At 37.8% G+C, this 20,517-nt stretch overlaps 3 protein-coding genes across 8 annotated transcripts; all 3 read right to left on the bottom strand.

Annotated features, from left to right (window-relative positions):
* Window positions 1-27: 27 nt before the first annotated feature.
* LOC103432578 (probable U6 snRNA-associated Sm-like protein LSm4) lies at window positions 28-2,210 on the bottom strand. Of its 2 annotated transcripts, none has more exons than XM_070818516.1 (8): window positions 1,942-2,210; window positions 1,752-1,796; window positions 1,539-1,580; window positions 1,308-1,406; window positions 1,127-1,204; window positions 760-799; window positions 393-557; window positions 28-271 (listed from the first exon to the last, which is right to left on the bottom strand). In XM_070818516.1, exons 2-8 carry the CDS (start codon window positions 1,752-1,754, stop codon window positions 249-251), a joined length of 450 nt encoding a protein of 149 aa, XP_070674617.1. In that variant the 5' UTR covers window positions 1,755-1,796; window positions 1,942-2,210; the 3' UTR covers window positions 28-248. The 2 variants fall into 2 exon arrangements, with proteins under 2 accessions (XP_070674617.1, XP_070674618.1); XM_070818517.1 differs by having other exon boundaries at window positions 1,889-1,984.
* Window positions 2,211-3,742: 1,532 nt separating this feature from the next.
* LOC103432577 (thiamine pyrophosphokinase 1-like) lies at window positions 3,743-6,426 on the bottom strand. 3 transcript variants are annotated; one of them, XM_070818515.1, is made up of 7 exons: window positions 6,337-6,426; window positions 6,127-6,281; window positions 5,927-6,023; window positions 5,379-5,451; window positions 5,049-5,150; window positions 4,558-4,807; window positions 3,743-4,155 (listed from the first exon to the last, which is right to left on the bottom strand). In XM_070818515.1, exons 2-7 carry the CDS (start codon window positions 6,257-6,259, stop codon window positions 4,037-4,039), a joined length of 774 nt encoding a protein of 257 aa, XP_070674616.1. In that variant the 5' UTR covers window positions 6,260-6,281; window positions 6,337-6,426; the 3' UTR covers window positions 3,743-4,036. The 3 variants fall into 3 exon arrangements, with proteins under 3 accessions (XP_070674616.1, XP_008368994.1, XP_008368995.1); XM_008370772.4 differs by having other exon boundaries at window positions 6,127-6,392; XM_008370773.4 differs by having other exon boundaries at window positions 5,927-6,028; window positions 6,127-6,377.
* Window positions 6,427-8,070: 1,644 nt separating this feature from the next.
* Window positions 8,071-18,198, bottom strand: LOC103432576 (uncharacterized). 3 transcript variants are annotated; one of them, XM_008370770.4, is made up of 27 exons: window positions 17,751-18,198; window positions 17,354-17,582; window positions 17,085-17,194; window positions 15,289-15,405; window positions 15,022-15,168; window positions 14,215-14,888; window positions 13,953-14,074; window positions 13,727-13,818; window positions 13,320-13,545; window positions 13,131-13,200; window positions 12,310-12,458; window positions 12,139-12,212; window positions 11,872-12,045; window positions 11,716-11,787; window positions 11,177-11,281; window positions 11,004-11,093; window positions 10,686-10,761; window positions 10,503-10,599; window positions 10,351-10,420; window positions 10,038-10,217; window positions 9,793-9,915; window positions 9,621-9,704; window positions 9,184-9,368; window positions 8,946-9,084; window positions 8,758-8,817; window positions 8,573-8,677; window positions 8,071-8,467 (listed from the first exon to the last, which is right to left on the bottom strand). In XM_008370770.4, the coding sequence occupies exons 1-27, from the start codon at window positions 17,826-17,828 to the stop codon at window positions 8,354-8,356; spliced, it is 3,762 nt and encodes a 1,253-aa protein (XP_008368992.1). In that variant the 5' UTR covers window positions 17,829-18,198; the 3' UTR covers window positions 8,071-8,353. The 3 variants fall into 3 exon arrangements, with proteins under 3 accessions (XP_008368992.1, XP_017187036.1, XP_008368993.1); XM_017331547.3 differs by having other exon boundaries at window positions 13,320-13,539; window positions 17,751-18,122; XM_008370771.4 differs by lacking the exon at window positions 15,289-15,405 and having other exon boundaries at window positions 17,751-18,184.
* Window positions 18,199-20,517: the final 2,319 nt, after the last annotated feature.

Genomic DNA, 20,517 nt, shown 5'->3' with positions numbered 1-20,517 from the left:
AGATACTACCACCAAGACAGATTGTAATAAGAGTGAAAAGATGAATATATATCGTCAACGTCAAATTTTCAAACATTTCTTACAGAACAGAAACACATCGGCTACGTTTTTACTGAAAGAACCATTCCATATAAATTGCATTACCATGATAAGAAGCCTTCCTTACAACGACAAAAACCCAGCAGTTGACACAAGCGTTGGGCTAAATAAATGCCTTTAAAAGTAGCAAATTGCCCATCTAAGCTGAATCAAGCTCGGCCTCGACCCCCACCTGACAGAAAAACAAAGAATAAACCTTGAGTCCAGTATATGGATTCATAATGATATGACTTATAAGCTATGAACTTATCAGGGTGTCTGTTGAAAGGGGCGGATGAGAAACAAGTGTTTACCTCTGCTTCCTCCGGCCTTCCCACCAGGTCCACCTCTGCCTCGGCCTCCACCAGCACCTTTAGCACCATCATCCAAGCCACGTCCAATGCCTTTAGCCTGTCGTCCACCAGGACCATCCTCCCTACCTCTTCCTCTTCCACGACCTACTCCAGGTGGTTTCCTATCTGGGGAAGTTTATCAAAGTACACAACGTTAGAGACCAATTTCTCAATGGATAAAGCTATATCATGCAGATAATATAGATAGTTGTCTAATGTCGAAGGCATTCGTATAAAGAATGGTCCAAGAAGTCTCCTTTACCCATTTTGGATGCAGGGAGAGAAAATAAAAAGATCTACACTACCAAATGAGATAACAATATCATACCTGAACGATTCTTGGTTTCTTCCTGGACTTTGTCAATCACCTGAAATACAAAAGGCAACAGAACTAGATCAATTCAATAAGCTTCTAAAGTATTCGAACAAAATCAGAGCAAATAAAGCAGGATGAAATCAAAACTCCTATTGCATGTGTTATCCTTGTACACTATACAGAAGTAATTGATCAAAACGTAACAAGGTTGTGTCAGTGTATTTTTATAACGTTACACATGGCTCCCCTTAAACCATAATCAAACTTTTGTTCGGACTTTTTGTCCTTAACCAGCACGAACCATACTCCAGGTCTGATGACAGAAAACGAATGCTGGGAATAGTAAAGACAAAAAGTTTATAGCAAGCACAAAGCATACCTCATCGGGAACCCTAAGATACTTAATAGTATTCCCACGGATGTAGCATTCAGGCATTCTCCAAAACCTATCTCCATCCTACACAGTATTCGAACAAAAATTTAATGAAATTCTTCGTAACATCATAATATAACAATTCAAGTCCACCAAAACTTAACAATATGAGTGAAACGACCCTTACTTTGGAGGTACAAATAACTTCTCGAAGATGGATGTTCATCCAAGTATCACAGTTGACCAAATGCCCATTGTAAGTCTCCCCATTTTTTAGTTCTACCAACTGGAACAGCACACGAAAACCCACAAATTACAATTCTCAGTAGACAACAAATTGAAAAAATGGGGTTATGTCAAATTGTGATATTAACTCCAGAATCATCACAAACAACAAAGGCACAATACAAGATCTTACCATAGGATGCCCTTGGGCAGTCTTGAGCAAAGAAAGAGGAAGCTGCAATAGTAAAAATTAACAAAGTGAAGCAAAAATATCCAAAATTTCAAGCTCAAAAGGGGAAAAAGCCCTAAGATTTGTGTGGTTTCATATAATTTCAGCTCAATTCCCTCCGTTTTCCGAGAAACCAAACAAAAATCACAAAACAAGAAATCAGGGAGAGTAAGGTACCATTTTTTAGGGCTCAGAAATCGAACCTAGAGAAAATCAAGAGGCCTGGAAACAAATTAGGGAGAGAAATTAAGCAAAAAAGCAATAAAATAAAACCCTAAAAAAATTGAAAATTATGAAAAGGTAAGAGTTCTTAGGTAGAAGACGATGATGCGGTACAAAACCCTAGCTGAAGAATGTAGAAGATTACCAGTACACAGGCTTGGATCGCGAAGAAGGACCGAGCTTTTCGCGGCTGGCTTCTGCTTCCACTTGCCCTCTCTCTCTGAGCTGAGCGGTTATCGAGCGGGTTTTTACAAGTCAAAACAAAAAGAGTCGGCCCCTTTCACCAAACTCAACTCTTCAAATACAAATACAAATTTGTTAACTTAAGTAACAATTTGAAGACCAAATTTTGCCACTTTACAATCACGCTCCAACCGACTCCACAATATTTTTAGTATTTTATTAATTTTCATCATTTAATAATAAGAATCGAGTTGAGAAAAATAGGGTTGGGCACGGTTTGAGTGAAACCGAAATCAAAACTGAAACTTTTTACGGTTTGGTTCGATGAGGTTTTGAAACCAAAACCGAAATGAAACCAAATCGTTTGGTCCAGTTCGGTGCTGTTTCAGTTCGGTTTTTAAGAAAGAAATGTACATTTTAAAATACACACCTATCTACCCATAAGACGGTATCATTTTCTACACAATACATTAATTAATGAACGCATGTGTGAGGATGTTTTGATAATCTATTTCTGTTTGAAATTAGGACAATATATGCACAAACAAACCTCCAGCAACTATATATGCAGCAAGCAAACATGCAGTAAATGATGAATGACGATATTCTAATGTTGTTGAGTAGACACTAAGGGGGGTGTATTCAATTGAAAATGTGAGAGATTTTAATGGATTTATAAATCCATGGATTTTTATGGAGTTTAATTGATTTGTAGAGATTCCATATAAAATTTTGATTCAATTCCCTTGAAATCTCATGGGAAGAGGTGAGATTTGTAGATGCTTAAAATACACTACGAAATCTCTCTAATTCTCTCTAATTCCTCAACTTTCTCAAATTCTTTAAAATCAATTTCTAATTGAATACACCTGGAATGTTATAAACTTCTTTAAAATTCTAATTGAATACACCCAGATTTCTAAGGATTTTAATAAACTATCTTAAAATTCTAATTGAATACACCTAAAATTTCAGAGAATCACTTGAAATCCTGATTGAATACCCCTAGATTCATTAAAAGAATTAAAATCCCTTAAAATCCCAATTGAATACACCCCCCTAAATGTTGAAACTCTAACAAAAAACCAATTAAAACATGACATCTCATATGGACATCTAATTAAATGTTTTTTAGTATTTGCGGTGCGGTTCGATTTTGATGTTGTTTTCAAAAGCCAAAATTGAAACCCAACCGATCCCTACAATGCGGTTTGGTTTCAAAACCGCAACCAAACTGTTTGGTGCAATTCGATTTGGTTCGTATTTCGGTTCCAAGTGACAATCTCTAGACAAAAATTATTTTGTGTAGGAACAAGTTGACATGGCATCTTTTAATAACTGAAAAAAAATTCTTCGTCAGATAGTGAGTCTCTAAATTTAGAGAGTGGGCAAAAACTTTAAACTTCTAGAGTGAGTTTCTCAATTCTATTAGAGCAGGAAAAATCTTACGTGGCACTTCAGATCTAACAAACAGTTACATTTGTAGTGATTAGAATAGAGAAAATTGTAGCAATGGTCTCTCAACTTTAACTCAATTAATGTAATGATCCATCAACTAAAAATCATTAACCATTGATCTCTTAACTCATCAAAACATACAGCTATGAACTTTTTCGTCAACTCCCTAAGAAATTCCGTCAAAACCTTGCCCCCGGTGCCTACACACTATTTTAGGCTCTTGGTCAATGTTGATGCCACTGGGGGCAAGAAGAAAAGGAAATGTGACAACAAAATTTAAGCCGAAATTGAGAAAAGAACACAAATTTGCAAAAGATTGTGTGCAGAAGGACTCCAACATCTTCTTCTACATAGTAAATATGACTTTTATTTAGAATAGTTACAAAAATACAATATGATATGGATGGAGTTTAAACAACGTTACAGAATTCAAAAGAGGGGAGCGAAAACATGATGCAACGTTCTTCGTATAAGGATCGCCAAAAACCAATGAAAATTGAACCCGAAAACAAACTTACACAGCTAAGTGAAAGGAACCTTGGAAACGGAAGGAATAGATTGTGGGATCTGCAGCTTTGCCCACCTCATCTCCAAATGCACTACATCTTTTTAATGCTTATAGTCCAAAGAAGATCTGAATCTGACTGCACTGTTATTTTCTCTCCATTGACGATATTTGATGTACTTATCAGACCACCAAACCTCATCTCCGTTTCAGCTGGAAAAGAAAAGTAAAGCGCGAGTTAGGCTCCGGTAATAAATTGCACAGCTACGAACAGATCAAATGTTTTCACCATGTCATCCCAATGATACCACACTGTAAAAGAAAGCCCTCAACCCAAGTCTCAATGCAGTTCCCACCAACAAACCATATGTGACTTGCACATACGTTTCCCACTCAAATTAGATAGAATATGTGACCAGTGTCTTGCCGTACACGGGCTGTTAGATAACTCGAAACATGAACAATGAAATCAATATTAGACACACCTTTACCCTTTTTGGTCACATTTAAGCAGGTCAGAACTGGAAGAGGTGACCAGAAAAGTATATGCTAAGTGAACCCCTAATACAATAAAAGTAAGCATTAACTAGCCTTACGCTCTTAAGAGATACTCACCGAGATCCCATTGAAGTCCAGTGGTTGTAGTACTTCCAGATGGCATCCCAATGGGTATGAGTCCACAATGAGGGCCTTCAACAGAAGACTGAATATGGATCTCATGGCGGTGTGTTCTTGGAAGAAGATGGATGAGGCAATCATCAGATATGAGAATTATTCGAATGTTTGAGAATCGACATAACACGTTGATGTTTCCAATCTCGTGGTCAAACCGTCCACCAAGTGCCCCAGCAACCAGAATGCATAGCTGGCAATACATCGGGAAGAAACTCAGTTCATGTATAGAGGTGAAAAACAAACTAGCAGTCTATTTAGCAAAGTGTCAAAATCTGTAATCAACAAATTTGACTACCCAACTCACAATAAGTTGCAAGGAGTAAGGACACAGTTTTAGTTACCGAAAGTTATACGAAAGCACCTACAAAATCAGACTAAATTCCAGTAGAAAAACAAAACGAATGTTGGAAAGATAATAATACACAACATACATTAGACTTATCTAGGTTTGGTGCCGAGTCACATATGTATGTTATACACTTATGCAAATCGGTTGTGTCCTGATCCTCAGATTCATTAATAATTTGAGTTCCCTGCATTCAAATAGCAAAAGAGACATCCTGAGAAAACTCCAGAGCACCGCATGTATGCAAATCAATTAGCAATTTAGCAACAGTACCACCGCGACATCAAATGCAACATAACTCCAAGGATGACAACATTAACAAACAATTCCACAAGTTTGGTAGATATGACAAGGAATGACAGCTAAACATACTAAGAATTACACAGAAGATCCGTGTTCAAACAAGCTCACTTACCATACTAGCATAAAATTCCAAGACATCCTTTCGGATTGAATCCATGTCGCCTTTAATAACATCGGGCTTGTACCTGGCACAAACATCAGCACTTAGTATCAAAAAGCGGAAATTCGTCATCATAAACACAAGGGAAAATTACACTCCACCATATGCCTTCCAAACAGCACCCCACTTAAGTTTCAAAACTTCAACAGATAGCTAAAGAAACATAAAATTTCGAGAAAAATCGAGCAAGTAGAAATTGCTTCAAACAACAAAAAGCGGTCTGGAAAAAGCAACGGATTTGAACAGCTTCAAAAAGCAATCAACTTCAAAAAAAATTCGAGAAAAATCGAGCAAGTAAGCAGAAATTGCTTCAAACAACAAAAAGCGGTCTGGAAAAAGCAACGGATTTAAACAGCTTAAAAAAGCAATCAACTTTTACAATTAAGCTAACACAGTTAAAGAATCGAATCAATCAAAAGCCATACTTTACAATTTACTTACAGTAAAAATCCCCCAAAAAAATAATTTAAAAAATCAAGGAAAACAATAAAAAAAAAAACCTTTTCCGAACATCTACGGCGTTTTCGTGCGGCAGCAGAAGGGGCATGTCGTCGTAAACGCGATTGGCACCGCCATCGGCACACATACGTAGTTGTGCTGCTCTACACAAACACGCACCACAAAAAAGCTCAGAGAAACAAAATCGAAAGCTGAAAATTTGAAAAACGAAGAGGAAAATGGAGAGGTGGAGGATAAGTACCGTGGTTCCAGAGCAAAGGAGCGAATCTCGGGAGGCTCTGGTTGAGCAAGACGAGCGCGTAGGTGGGAGACGGCGTTTGGTTGGGCGGGATCGTAGGGAGGAGGAAGGTGGAGGAATGAGACATGAGGTCCATGGATTCGGAGGTCCTTGGGCGGCGACGTCGCGCTTTGGTTGCGTGATTTGTTTTTCTGGTAGTTTGGATTTGCGCGGTGGACGAAATGCAAATGCGAATCGTCACGTTACGCAGTCTGAGTCAGCTATCTGCACAACCGCACACCCTTTGTCTATTTATTAGTGCTACGTGCTGACGTGGATTTTTAAAATATTTTTTTTGGTTTTATTCACATATAAGTGAAATATCTTATATGAGTATAAAAGTTCGATACTAACTTATACATCTGAGGGGTGGAGACCGACACACTGCTCGTGTCAACTTGACCCACGGCATGAATAATCATGTTGATGTTAGAACTTATTTTTGTTCGTTTGGATTCTATTGATTGAACACAAATTTGAAATTTGAATCCTCTTTGAACTTTAATGTCCGGAGCCTAAAAACAAAAAATCCGAGCCCTTGACCCCGTGTAAATGAGAAATCGGTCGAAACCCTTAGTTTGTGTAAAGTTGGAACCCAACTAAAGCTTCCATGCAAATTGTAGAGAGCAAAGTTGTGGCTACTATGGCAAACCTGTTCCGAAGGAGATCTGCCCCATCTCCGTTGTGCCCTATTTGTCTAAAACAGGATGAAACAATTGTGCATCTATTTTTGCAATGCCCGTGGGTGGAGGCTGTTTGGTTCAGGGGAAGCTTGGGTATGAGGATTAACCAGACGGATACTTCGTCTTGGGCGGGCTGGCTGCTCCAGAGGTTTGATTCAGCGAGGGGGGCGAGTGAGGTGAGGAAAAATATGCTATCGTATATTGCATTCACTTGTTGGAATATTTGGAAAGCCCGATGTAATTTGCTTTTCAACCAGCAACCAATTCATCCTAGGCAGGTTATTTTGGTCATTTCCTTATCGGTCACCTCATTTAAAAATGCCAGGGATGGTCCTAGGATTACGCCTCATCCTCGGGGACAGGTGCAGTTGGTTGAAGCTTGTTGGTCTCCTCCGTGTCAGGGCTTCGTTAAGATAAATGTGGATGCTAGTTGGGGTTCATGTGATGGAAGGGGATTCACGGGAATTGTTGCACGGGATGAGGCAGGGAGGTTTCTTGCTGCCAGTAGATCAGGTGTATTGGCTACTAGTGTGGCTATGGGTGAGGCCTTGGCAATCTTGCACGGGTGTATGCTTGGCAAGAGGATGGGTTGGAGGAGGATTAGTATTGAGTCCGACTCGTTGGAATCGATTTCTTGCCTGAGGGACATGGCTAAGAAAGGCAGTTGGGATGTCTTCCCTGTTCTTCTGAAGTGTGTTAGATTGGGGAAGGAATTTCTTGATTGCCGCTGGTCTTGGGTTCCAAGACTAGCCAACTCGGCGGCGGACCTAATGGCGTCGCGAAGTAGTAGGGAAGTATGTGATCATGTGTGGGTAGATAGACCCCCATCTTCCTTGATTCATGTATTATGTAATGATGGTTTACCTTGTCCACCTTAATGGTTTTTGGTTTTGCGTGGAGGGGACGCTCTAGCATTGGTTGCGGCGTCGTGTTTTCTCTGTAACCTCTGCGCTCTACCCTTTCCTAGTAGTTGGTGGCTGTTTGCCTCGGTGTAGGCTCTCTTTGTTCTGTTTGGCATCTTTGCCCGGTTATTGTTGATTCTGATTTCCTAAAAAAAAAAAGAGCAAGCGAAGGCCATTCACCCACCCGACTTGCCGGCTTCTTCCGCCGCCGATTCAAGCGTTCAGATTGTTCATAATTTTCGCTACATTTGGTTAACAAAAGCAGGACCTATTCAAGCACTCTAAACATCACCGTTCCGTACACCGATCGACAAAAATACAGATATTAGAACATTGCAAAATGTTTTCCACTTATCAGTTAGTATGTACAGGCAAAAGGAGGACCCATAACAAATAAAAAAGGCATTCGGAACGACATTCCTAACTGATAAGTTAAAATTTATATCGAAACGGGCGAAAATGAAGAAGAGAAAACCTATATATATCGTACAAATGGGGGCGTGACCTTCGCCGGGAATTTCCATGGATATCTCTTGCTACGCCTTATAAGCTCGATAAGGAAGAATAAACCGAACAAAGAACTATACGCCGAAAAAAATACCTACTCTACATAAAATAACTGAGAGACGTCTTCTTTCTTGATCCGCCTTCGCCATATAGGTCATTCCATTGGAGGAGCTCGTTCATATTTGTCGACTCTGATGACACACTTGCACATACCTGCATTGAGTTCGATATTAGACCGGCAGAGCCCCGAAACACAACTGAACGCTTCCGACCAACACAGAATACTACAAGAAGTAGTAATATTAGATCGCAAAGTACCTGCTCATGCGCATGTTTAAAGTCCTCCATCTTCAAAGGACGAATGTCGGTACTACAGTACAACTCGGGTACAGGTCTGTTCTCCGCCAAAGCTAAACTTCTCTCCTGCGATGTGCGGAGAAAGAACTACTTAGTTGTAACACAACACTTCGAATTCAAAAACCAAAAGTACAGTGCAAACCAACCTTTTTCTCTTTCTCTAAAATTTCCCTGATGGGGAGGTGAGCTGCAGCAACACACAGATTCTGCAAGCACAACAAAATGGGGACACAACCGATTACACAAATATTCAAAACTACATAGAATATAACCATTAAAATAAAACTACGTTCGTAAGCAGCATGGATAGGTTTCAGAAAAATTAGTAGGCAACCTTTAAGTCACTTCCTGAATACCCATCCGTAAGATTTGCAACTGCTTCCAAATCAACGTCAGCTTCCAAATCTTCCTTGGCTAATATAACTCTCAGTATTTTCTCTCTGTTCTGGGCATCTGGCAAGTTCACCATCAATCTGCACATAAGATTAATTTTGTACACAGGAAGTCAATGATACTTGCACTGACATATAACAGACGCGGTAGCTGCAGAACAATCAAACAAGCGATTTTACCTCCTTGGAAGCCGCCTAATAACGGCCTCATCAAGGTCAAAAGGCCTATTAGTAGCAGCAAGTACCAATACACGTTCTTTATCCTTTGTACGCAAACCATCCCAGTTCACCATGAACTCATTTTTCATTTTACGCATAGCTTCATGCTCCCCAGGATTTTCACGTCTTCCTAACATGCTGTCAACCTACAATGGTAACCATAAAAAATTAATTTGCACGGGAATAAAATTGAGTGAAACCACATGAACAAAGGATTCTATAAAAAACTCTCATAAACTGACATGGTCTCTTGCATAGCCCATCATGTCAGCTTGTAAAACAGTTCCAGAAAACTCTTTGTATAAATATTGTTTTCCGATTTGAGAAAACTCAAAGGGAAGAGAAGAAATAAGAAGTTCCCTGAACATAGCACAAATATATGGATGTATTGAACCAACCTCATCAACAAAAATGACGCTAGGGGCAATTTTACTAGCTAAGGAGAACACAGCTTTAACGTACTTCTCTCCTTCCCCAAACCACTGCAACAAAAAGTTAAAAGGTGTCAATATGGATTCAAGAGATGTCACAAAATAAACATCCAACCACCACGATAATATGCAAAAATACCTTTGAAGTAATACTTGACATTGAAATGTTAATAAAGTTTGCACCAGCTTCAGTTGCAACAGCCTTTGCAAGCATAGTTTTTCCAGTACCCGGAGGACCAAATAGCAAGATTCCTTTGCAAGGCTGTAGAAGAAGTAACGGTAATCAGAAGGGAAACATGAAAGAGAAGCACCAACATAGTACTGTTTCACTTTCCACAGGGGAGAATGAAAGACAGAGAAGCGAAAAGTATGTCATGTTTCTACCTTAGTCAATTGTCCTTTGCTAAACAATTCAGGCCTCTGAAGAGGAAGCATCACCAACTCCTTTAGGGTGTCCTTCACATTTTCCAAGGCCCCGATGTCATCAAAACTAACCCCAATATCGCTTGGTGGAATAACATCAACAAGAAGTTTTTTCTCAAATTCGTTTCCGGTAACCACATCCTGAAAAATCATGTTGTTAAATCCAATACAATATACACTTAAGTTCTTGATCATAGAAAAACTAGTTTACGTTTCATCTTCAGAAAGTCGGAAGCAAGGCATTTATGGTATGCCCCCAGAATAATCAACATACCTTAAGTGATTTCTTCATGCTCTTGTTTTCATTTTGAATGCCGTGTAGAATGTTTAGTCCATCCTTAAGGCTGTAAGCATAGAATCATAAAATATGATTAGAAAACATAATAGACGGTATGTTTAAACTACTGTCCTAAGAAATAGTACAACCTTTCAGTAGAAATAACAAGTTTGTCATCTTTAACTAAAGCGTCCGAACAATGCATAAGATGGTGACTAATAGCCCAGCCTGCTACTTTCTCAACACCTGTTAAAGAAAAGATTATACAATGAACCGCATAAGTGAATATTTAAGTCAACATTCCCTGCAAATTTGAGTTCAAGAAAACACACTTTCAGTTGTAAGCGCTAGATCATTAATGCAGAGACTTTCAAGGTCAGGGCAATCCACAGCAACTCGGTTAAAAACCTGAAAGCATCAGCCTTATGTAAATATACAGCAATAGCATCGAAAGCAGTAAACACTACATTAGCCACTAAGATGCAGATGTGATCACGCTGCATATGCTGTTAGCAAGCACATGTGCATCAATCTTCAATTCCTTGTAATTTAATAAGTTCACAAGAGGGTGTAAGAACAGTATACATGAGAAACATATTTAAGAGAAAGAACAATAGGAACAAATAGCAGATGTGATCAGATGTACTTACTGAGCGAATGGTAACGATATTTGACTGGGCTTTCAAAGTTTCACCATCACGCTCCAACTGCTGCTTCCAGTCCGATAGTAAAGCTTCATCCTGCCAAAATAGCCGACAAATATTAACGCTTTCAATCAATAACAAGTAGCACAATGACCATACAAGAAAAAAAGGCTGATTACCTGGGGCAGCTGTATGGTCACTTTGTTGGGGAAAATCCGAGAGAGTTGCTTCATAGTTTTAGGAGTTTCCTTGCTCCTATCATGCAGCCTACCACCAAGGTTATCCTGAACACAACCAATAAATGTGTCATTTTAAGAAGGAAAGTACCATCTATGAACAAGAGGGTAACAACTAGTGATAAACATTGACGACAAATTCCAGACTCCCTGCTGGAAAAATATTTGCACCGATACAGATGTGATCCTAATTGATGAGAAAATATGGTTGAATTTATATTTCAATGTGAACAAAGCCCCCTCATCACCGTTTCAATTGACCTTGGGGAATTTGTGTACAGTTGCAAGAGAAAGAGAAAGGACGAGACAGAATTCAATATAAATCAAACAAGAAACAGATTTTAAGAATTAAATTAATCAGATAAGAATATAGTTACAGAATCAGCATGATTATAGATGCAGATATGAGTGGTTAAAACTTGCATTAGCATTACATGCCACCAAGAAAAACAAAATGGAAAATATAATGGCAACTTACATACCGGAAAAGCAAGATCAAGCAAAGCCGTTTGGTTGAAGCCAAATTTTGTGAACAGAAGGCTACCAGGATGGGACTGCAAACATAAAATAATGCTTTAATGTCAAACTACAATAGTGAGTTCAAAATCAGCTAACTGATAAAATCCTCAGCCTTTTACCTTCTCCTTGCGAGTGTCCAACTGGGTATGAGAGCCGATCACAACAACATTCTCTGGCAAGTTTTCAAGCTTACTCTTCAAGACACTATATGCATCTGGGTTACCTGCCATAACCTTTTCTATATCTTTCAAAAACACTATCAAAGGAAGACTTTTACTCTCATGGGATGCAACCTGCACAAGTTTGGTGCAGATATTAATACCAGATTAACTGCAACTATATTGGTATAGTAAAGGGCAATCTTGCTATAGTACAGGCGATTGTACCTCAAGAAGTTCACCAATAGCGAGCTTGTCAATATCATCACCTCCAGAAACATCCAAGGGAAGTAAATGACTAGCTGCATAGTAAATATTAATTATTAACAGAAAAATACAGAAAGTAAAATAAAGCAAAATCATGCACTAACAGGAAGAACTCATGACATCAGAAATCACCAGAGCAAAAAAAGCCATGATCTTCTTCACATAGCCCACCAAGATCATTGCCATCTGGTATTGATTTATCAAATCTAACCCCAATTTTTGCAGCCTCATTTTCTTCAAAAGCAAGAACAACTTTGCCTCGACAACCATATGATGGTCCCCTGCAAAATTTAGAACCAAAATCACTTTCCAATCAATGATCCATGAAATTCATACAGCATGCTTACTGTTGTTTTTCCCATGCACTATTTTTCCTCTTCCGTTTCAAACTCATTAGAAAGTTTATATAGTGGCAATTATATTAAAGAAATTTGTAAAAATTTCCAAATAAAAGAAAGAAACCCTTCATCCAACAAATTCAAAATTCTGAAGTGCAAGGAGTTTTGTGGAAGACATACTTTTATAAATCCAAGTAAAACAACTGTTAAAGGACTATTTGAACAAGGACTGCTACGAAAACTTGCCACAAACTGGCACGGGAGCTGAGAATCAATTTCATATGTACCAACTTATCACATATCAAGTGCCTTTGGCAGCTCGTAATTACTTGCCAAGGCATTGCCATGGAAGAATATTTTTAACTGGTGTTCCACCAGCATCATTTCTCTCAACTTAGGTGCCACAATGAACTAGTAATAAATTCTGCAGTTACACAATTAAGTAAAGATGAAATAAAAGGAAGAGAAAAGATGGAAGTTACAAAGAGATGCCACATCAAACATTGAGGCACCAAACCCTCTTCTTAATTCAGAAAATGATATATACAAATGCCACTTACGAATATCAAATTACTCAGAAATGTAACATTTTATACCATCATGCAAATCGAGTACCTTAGAAGAGGACAACTCTGCAACTGCAGAGGACCAGAAGATATGGCACCCACAAATTTGACCTTGTCACCTGGATAGATCGATAAGGGTCAGCACATCAAAGACAGATAGTGTTAAGTTATAATTCTGGATCAATAAACTAATAAGAAATCCACTGAACATTCGACACTCTAAGAACAAATATCATGCCTTGTTTAAATGTAATGCCTCTGGATGATGCAGTAGAAGTCTCCTGCTTTGGCAGTGCCTGAGAACTCACAGTGGATCCACCAGTAATTTCAGCCTCAACACTAGAGGTTGGTTTCTTGTGCTTGAACCCAGCAGCATGAGCTGCTCGTTTCGCAAAAATGGAAACTCTTTCAGGCCTTGGTACTTCTTTAACAGAATCAGAATCCTTGGGCGGTGGTGCCTGAACCTATTAAGAAGTATATTTCAAGAAATATTTAAAAGAAAAATCCACAATTCTAAACTTGAATTCCTAAAATGACAAAGAAAATCAGCTAGAAAAATGAAGACCAGAAACAACAAATATATGCTTGTAAGCAAAGAAGATTAAAGTTAAAAAAGGGATCAAATGGGGAAATTAAGGAACATACACCAGGCAGGAGAAGAGAATCTACAATTAGTAATCTAGCACCAAAATGTTTCGTAAGTGCCTTTGCCAAGGTCTCCTGATATATCTCAGAACCTACAAAAGAATAATTAAAATAAAAACATAATGAATTAATAAGGAAAGGAAAAGCAAATATAAAATTTCAGAATTTACAAGCATCATCAACCACAGAATTATAAGCATCACCAACCATAAAATGGTAGAAATACCTGCTGGACCAGATAATAATATGCGCGGGCTCCCAGTAGGTAGTGATGAAAAGTACTTTCCAAACTTACTACATTTCAAATTTGGGTGGGTGGATGCAATCAAAACCTTCTTTGTTGTTTCACTGTAAAAATGCAAAATGAGTAAAGGTCTGAGTGCAGAATTTACCAATAAGAGTCCAACTAAATATGGACAAATCACAATTAGGGAAGTTAATTCAGTATTATATGATGATCTAATCGACATAAAAGGCAAATGCTGCACCTTAGGTAATATGGGAAACTTTCAAAGGAGACATCAATATCATCAGGACTTAGAATTCCTTGTTGTAGTTTTTCTTTAAATGCTTGTCGCCTAGTTGATATCAACATTGGAGGGTCAAGATTGTGGAGAAGCTCTCTGATTTCCCTTTGCTCGTCAAACATTTTAGAAATGCTGCCAGTTAAGTCAAAATTGGTACTAGAAGAACCGCCAAACATACGGAGGAGTGGCCTTAGTTGATGAGTTGCCCCAGAGACCTTCCTGGTTTCAGTATCCATATCCAATGCAACGCTATCAAGATTGGGGTTTTCTTTCGCAATGTCAGGGTACTGAACAATATCTTTATCACCTGAAACCTGATCATTAATGTTAGTACTCTCCTTCATCACAATGTCTAGAGTATGGTCATCTGAACCTCGACATGCAGAAGGAAGAGAAGTCATCTCTGCATCTTGTTGCAGCTCGTCACCAGCTTTAGCAGGTTCTGGAAGTAGTGACAAGTCATTTGGCACATTTGACATTGACGCTAATATTGATGCCCCATCAACAGCAGAGGGGTCCCCTGATCTTGCCTCCATATGCATCCCATTAACTGGAGCATTCCGGGTTTCTATAATGCTAATTGAAGGAATGCCCTGAGCAGCTATATTATTGTCATTTGTCAGCTGCTGGAAAATCTGATTCAAGGTTAAGGAATCAATTGAACAATACAAGACATAGCATTAGGTTAAGGGAAGGGCTGAAGTCCAACAGAGAACATTATATGTCATAATTACTATACTCTAGATGGTACTACAGCGAAAAGGATACATATGCATGTCTTCCAGATGAGCTGAATACAACCTCATCGCCTCCATTAAGAATTACCTTCGTATCCTTTTGATAAGTCTTCTCATTCACCTGAACATCACCGTTACCGCCTATAATTTCTAGTTCTGCAGTGGACAAACCTTCACGCTATTCAAAAACAAATTATTTGAAAGGAAAATAATATCAGTCAAGAGCAGCTTTTCACAAACCCCAGTTCAACAAATATAACCAGTCAAGATTTATGTAGAAGCTATATGAAAGAAATACCTTAACATGTTTCAGTTTACACAAAGTAGTACTAATGGATGGGTCTTTAATACATAAATGGCACTCACGACTTTGACCAACAGTGAAAACAGTATCACAAATGAACAGGTGCGGGTTCTGGAAAGGCATTAGAAACAAACATATAATTAGATTAAAATAACAAGAGGACACCTTGACCAAGTAAGAATCATTCCTCAATAAAAATATATAAAAAAAATCAGTAACTTGCTACTTGATAACATTCAAAGCACACAATGAGCCACAGAAAATGCAAAAGAAACACTTCTTTGGCACCTAGCTATTTTATACGATGTCTTTCTATAAATAAAAAGGCATAGAGATGAAAGATATGGGAGAAATGAGGGATGACAAAGGGTGGTAGAAAAGAGATGGAAGAAATGAATGTATATTGAATGGTACATTCTCTTTCATATTTCCTCCTCCCTCACACCATCCACATTCACCCTTCTCCCTCCTTTCTCCCACACATTGTTCCTCTACCGGTAACAAAGTAAAAAGGTGCTGAAAAACCAAAAACATAAAGATCACCAGACATGCCCTAAATAATCCAATATAATCATCAACTATTTTTACTGAATGCACTCCAACAACAATGTTAATGAGATCCTCACAACTATAAAGTTACCTTTAAGGAACCACTGAAGAGTACTATGGTCCACGTTGAAGGCATGCAAAAGCAATGTATGACATCGTCATATTGACAAATGGAGACTGGTACTTCATATTCTTTCCTACAATCCTACTTCATATTGAACTTAGGTATGCTAAACTGCCTTCGTTCACAAAAGTATAAAAGAGAGATATCTAAGCTCAAATATGAAGTCGGGAAGAATAAGAGAGATATCTTGAACCATCAATATCTACCCTAACAGTGAATATAACAACCGGATTTCTATTGTGAGGACTGATGGACACAATATGACTGCTTGTAGGTGTTGACGGAGGCATAGTACTCAATCAATTACACATTCTTGGTTGTCATACCCTAAACACTGTTTTGGCCCTCTCCTAAGACAATTTAATCCATCATTCCATCACTCTTGAGGAAAACTTGCCCACTCACCCAGCTACTCTATGTCATGTTGTACTGCATTTAACAAAACCTAACACTAGCTAAGATATCTGTCCAACTGATTGAAAGGATATACCCGAAATAAGATCTTTATTGAGTGCTATCATTACCTCAATATAAGAATTTGATAAAGTCATCTCTTTTAGCAAAACAAAGAGTATCAAGCATAACATAATCAAGTTTTATATCTTCTACAGGCTTTATATTTAAAATAACCAACAAATTCTGTTTTGTGGATCAAAGAAATCAACAACAACAACAACAAAGCCTTTTCCCACTAAGTGGGGTAGTACTCAATCAATTACACATTCTTGGTTGTCATACCCTAAACACTGTTTTGGCCCTCTCCTAAGACAATTTAATCCATCATTCCATCACTCTTGAGGAAAACTTGCCCACTCACCCAGCTACTCTGTGTCATGTTGTACTGCATTTAACAAAACCTAACACTAGCTAAGATATCTGTCCAACTGATTGAAAGGATATACCGGAAATAAGATCTTTATTGAGTGCTATCATTACCTCGATATAAGAATTCGATAAAGTCATCTCTTTTAGCAAAACAAAGAGTATCAAGCATAACATAATCAAGTTTTATATCTTCTACAGGCTTTATATTTAAAATAACCAACAAATTCTGTTTTGTGGATCAAAGAAACCAATGATAACAAATGACATGGAGAAAATAAGCAACAAAACACACCTTTGAGCACTGCGAAATAAGCATTCCCCAAGCAGATTTCGAATTCAACTTTGCAGTCTTCTTTGGAAGCTTCTTAGCCCGCTTCAAACCCGCACGGACTGCAGTTTCCCCTGAGAACCCCCAACAACCGAAATTCGAAATCAAACCCAAAACCCCAAAACAAACCAAAATTCAAACCCTAAACCCAACGTATCCATGCAATTAAAACCCACATACAAATACAAAAAAAAAAAAAGACATGCAAGGAGATAGAGAGCAAAGATTGGTACCCAAAGGCTGCGGCGAAACCAAGGCCTCGCCTTCCGGTATGGCATCGGGGGATCTCTCCAGCGCGGTGGCATCAGAGCCGTTACTTGCCTTCAACGAATCAGTGGTCGGCGGATCAGAGGGTCGGAGCTCAAGTTCCGGAGATTGGGACCCAGATTCCTTAATCGGACCCAAAGGCTCCGCCGGCGGCCCACTCCTAACTCCGTTGTTCGACGACGAAGCATCAGACGCCTAGGATTTCAATATTAACCGATCAATCAAGCAATTGGGAATCCCCAAATGAACAAAAAGATCAAATCTTTCACCCCGAAATCCCACATGCAACGCAAAATTCAAATACCCAGAAAACCCATTTCTGCAAAAAGGAATTGAATTGAATTGAAATGGAAAAGAACGAACCTTTGAGCGTTTGGGGTTGGGAGGAGGGGAGGCCGATAGGGCGCGTTTGGAAGAGGAGCTGCGCCTGGTTTCTACCATGGTGAAGTTGGCGCTTTTCGTTCGAGTTGGAGCTGGGTCTTCGTCTCTGATCCAAACAAGGTAGAGAGATGAAGTAGAAAGAATGAATGATTGAAGGGATTATTATTATTAGTTATCAGAAAAGAAATTTGAGCTTTTTAATTTGTTTATTTTTCAATTCTCTCTCCCTGGTTTTATAAGGTTTCTAGAGAGAGAGTAGAGAGAGAGAGAGGAGGACAAATGGGGGAAAGTAATGAAAGCGGTGGTGGAAGCGATGAGCCTTTTGTGTTTTGGTTCCGGTTTGAAAAATGTTTGTAATTTTATTTGTATTTAGAAAGCTTAACTAGCTAGATACAGAGAGAGAGAGAGAGAGAGAGAGAGCTGCTAACACAAGTTTCTGACTCTCGATTCCGAAACGTTTCATAATTATTCAAGATATCGGCTTTTGGAGTTGGAGAGATTCGCATTTCGGATTATGTATTAACTAGCCTTCGTACTCACGTTCGTGCCGTAGATATTTTTTAAATTACGATGTATTATGCACGATTTATATGTTTTAAATGTATTTATACGTGTGAATTGACAAAATCAAATCAAATATTTGAAGTAAATAATAATCTTAGATCATGCTAGAAAAAACTCCTCACAAATCAATCAAATCAGCTGAATTTAAATAATAAAATCGGTTTTTCAATTTTCTATTTACATTTTATTGAATTTACATTAAGAATAGATAAAATAATATTTAATAACCTGATTGAATCACATTATTGCTAGTCTATTATAAGGCTAAGCCCACCCTCCTACCCTTAGTGTAGATAATATCGTTTGTTAAAACAAAAATCATTTGACAACTAATTTAATCACATTATTATGCACATGTGAAAGATCTTTTTTATAACCGGCATTACACACTTCTAAAAATGTTTTGAACGTGTTTAAAAATAGAGAAAATAGTATTTAATGAACAACTAATTGAATCACATTATTAGCCTATTGTGAGATATTAATTAAAAAAATTGTACAAAAAGAATTTATTATTAAAAAAATACTATTAAAATAACGAAAATACCCCCTACATTATTTGGTGCATTATTTTGGGTTGCTTTTGAAATTTTTTGCTTTGAGAGCATTTTTGTTCAAAAAAATTTAGTGAAGCTTGTGACCCCAAAAGAGGTTGCTGGCTTTATATATATAAATGAAAATTCCAATTACCAAAAAAAAAAAAATGAAAATTCCATAACAAAGCATGGGATTTTCAAGTGAAAGTAAAAATATCATTTTCCATTTATCGGTAAGATGCATTACTATTTACTATTTCGAATTGGAAGCCTAATTATTCACAATTCAACACCATAGATTGTCCAGTGATTATGGACAAATTTCTAACTCATACTTTACAAGTTACATCATGTGTTCGATTTCTGGCACTTATAAATCATACAATGAATTTATAGATGACCTTTTACTGTTGTTTTGTTGATGCAGAATTGGCGTAATTTTGTACTTGCCAAATTGCAGTTTATGTCGACAAGATCACATGCAGAATGCCAAATACTCATAGTGTTTTAACTATTAAATTTTTATTTACAAATTCAAAATCTAAATTTAACAATTAAAATACCGAAAATACTGAATACTCCAAAGCATCCAAATATTTTCATCATTAAAAAACTCCAAGTGATAAGTTATGTGCATGCAACTAGCTCCAACCATGTACAATCCAACATCCCACACCAAACACCAACTGATTAAATTGATCAACCAAACTGCATGAATTTTGCACAGATCAACAGTGTTTTGTACATGATTCGGATAGCCTTCCATTTAATTTCTCACCTTCTTTTTGTACATGATTCGGAGAACCTTCCCATTTAATTTCTCCCCTTTTTTATTTTGTTTTATTTGGTTTGGCTAGTGGGTTTTAGGGGGACGAGGGGCGTTTCATGTGGAAATTTTGGGGCATGTAAGGAATATGAATTGAAATAATTTGGTTCTTGAGTTTCTTGCGTTTACTAAAATATAAGTATGAGAATCATTTCAATTCTTAATTTTTCCATGTGTTTACTTACAAGTAAGAAATCGAAAAAGTGTAAGTTTCTCTCATTTTTAGTTTTCCGATTCCTTCATTTTTTTTAAGTAAACATGCTTCGGTTCCTTCCAACTGCTATGAGTGGAAGGAAGGGAGACTTCACTGCTAAAACCCGCATGTATAGTCTTGCTCGCCTAATTCTTGATTGCCTTGGCGTGAAACACAAGGAACCCAACTCTCTTTAGTTTTAGGAATCCTTTCATAGTTGTATTTCTTGTGTATTAAGTTATTGTCTCTTGTACGTCAAGTATACACGTGTATATAATCGCACCTTGTGCTATCAATAATATTATTCATTCAGTTTTACAAATCTTCATGAATAAAATTGAAGTTCAACCATAAAATCAATTGGCAATATAAGAAATAGCTCAATTACTTATAAGTTCATGCAAGGTCTCTTATTTTCCCAATGTGGGATCAATACTCTCAATACACCATCTCACGTGTCGCAAATTGTCAAGCCTACCACATAGATAATACAAATCGGGCAACATGAAGTACGATGGTCGTTGGGCTTCACACATAAACAACTTGCTCTAATACCATGAAGAAAAAAAATTGAGGAAGTTCCACAATATGAAAATATGCAGGCAACTTGGTTTCTTGTCATACCAAGTT

Source organism: Malus domestica, chromosome 03 (assembly GCF_042453785.1).
Source record: "Malus domestica chromosome 03, GDT2T_hap1".
NCBI classification, from domain to species: Eukaryota; Viridiplantae; Streptophyta; class Magnoliopsida; order Rosales; family Rosaceae; genus Malus; species Malus domestica.
Note: the sequence above shows the minus strand (reverse complement) of the source record. Positions and strands in the feature narration are given on the sequence as shown.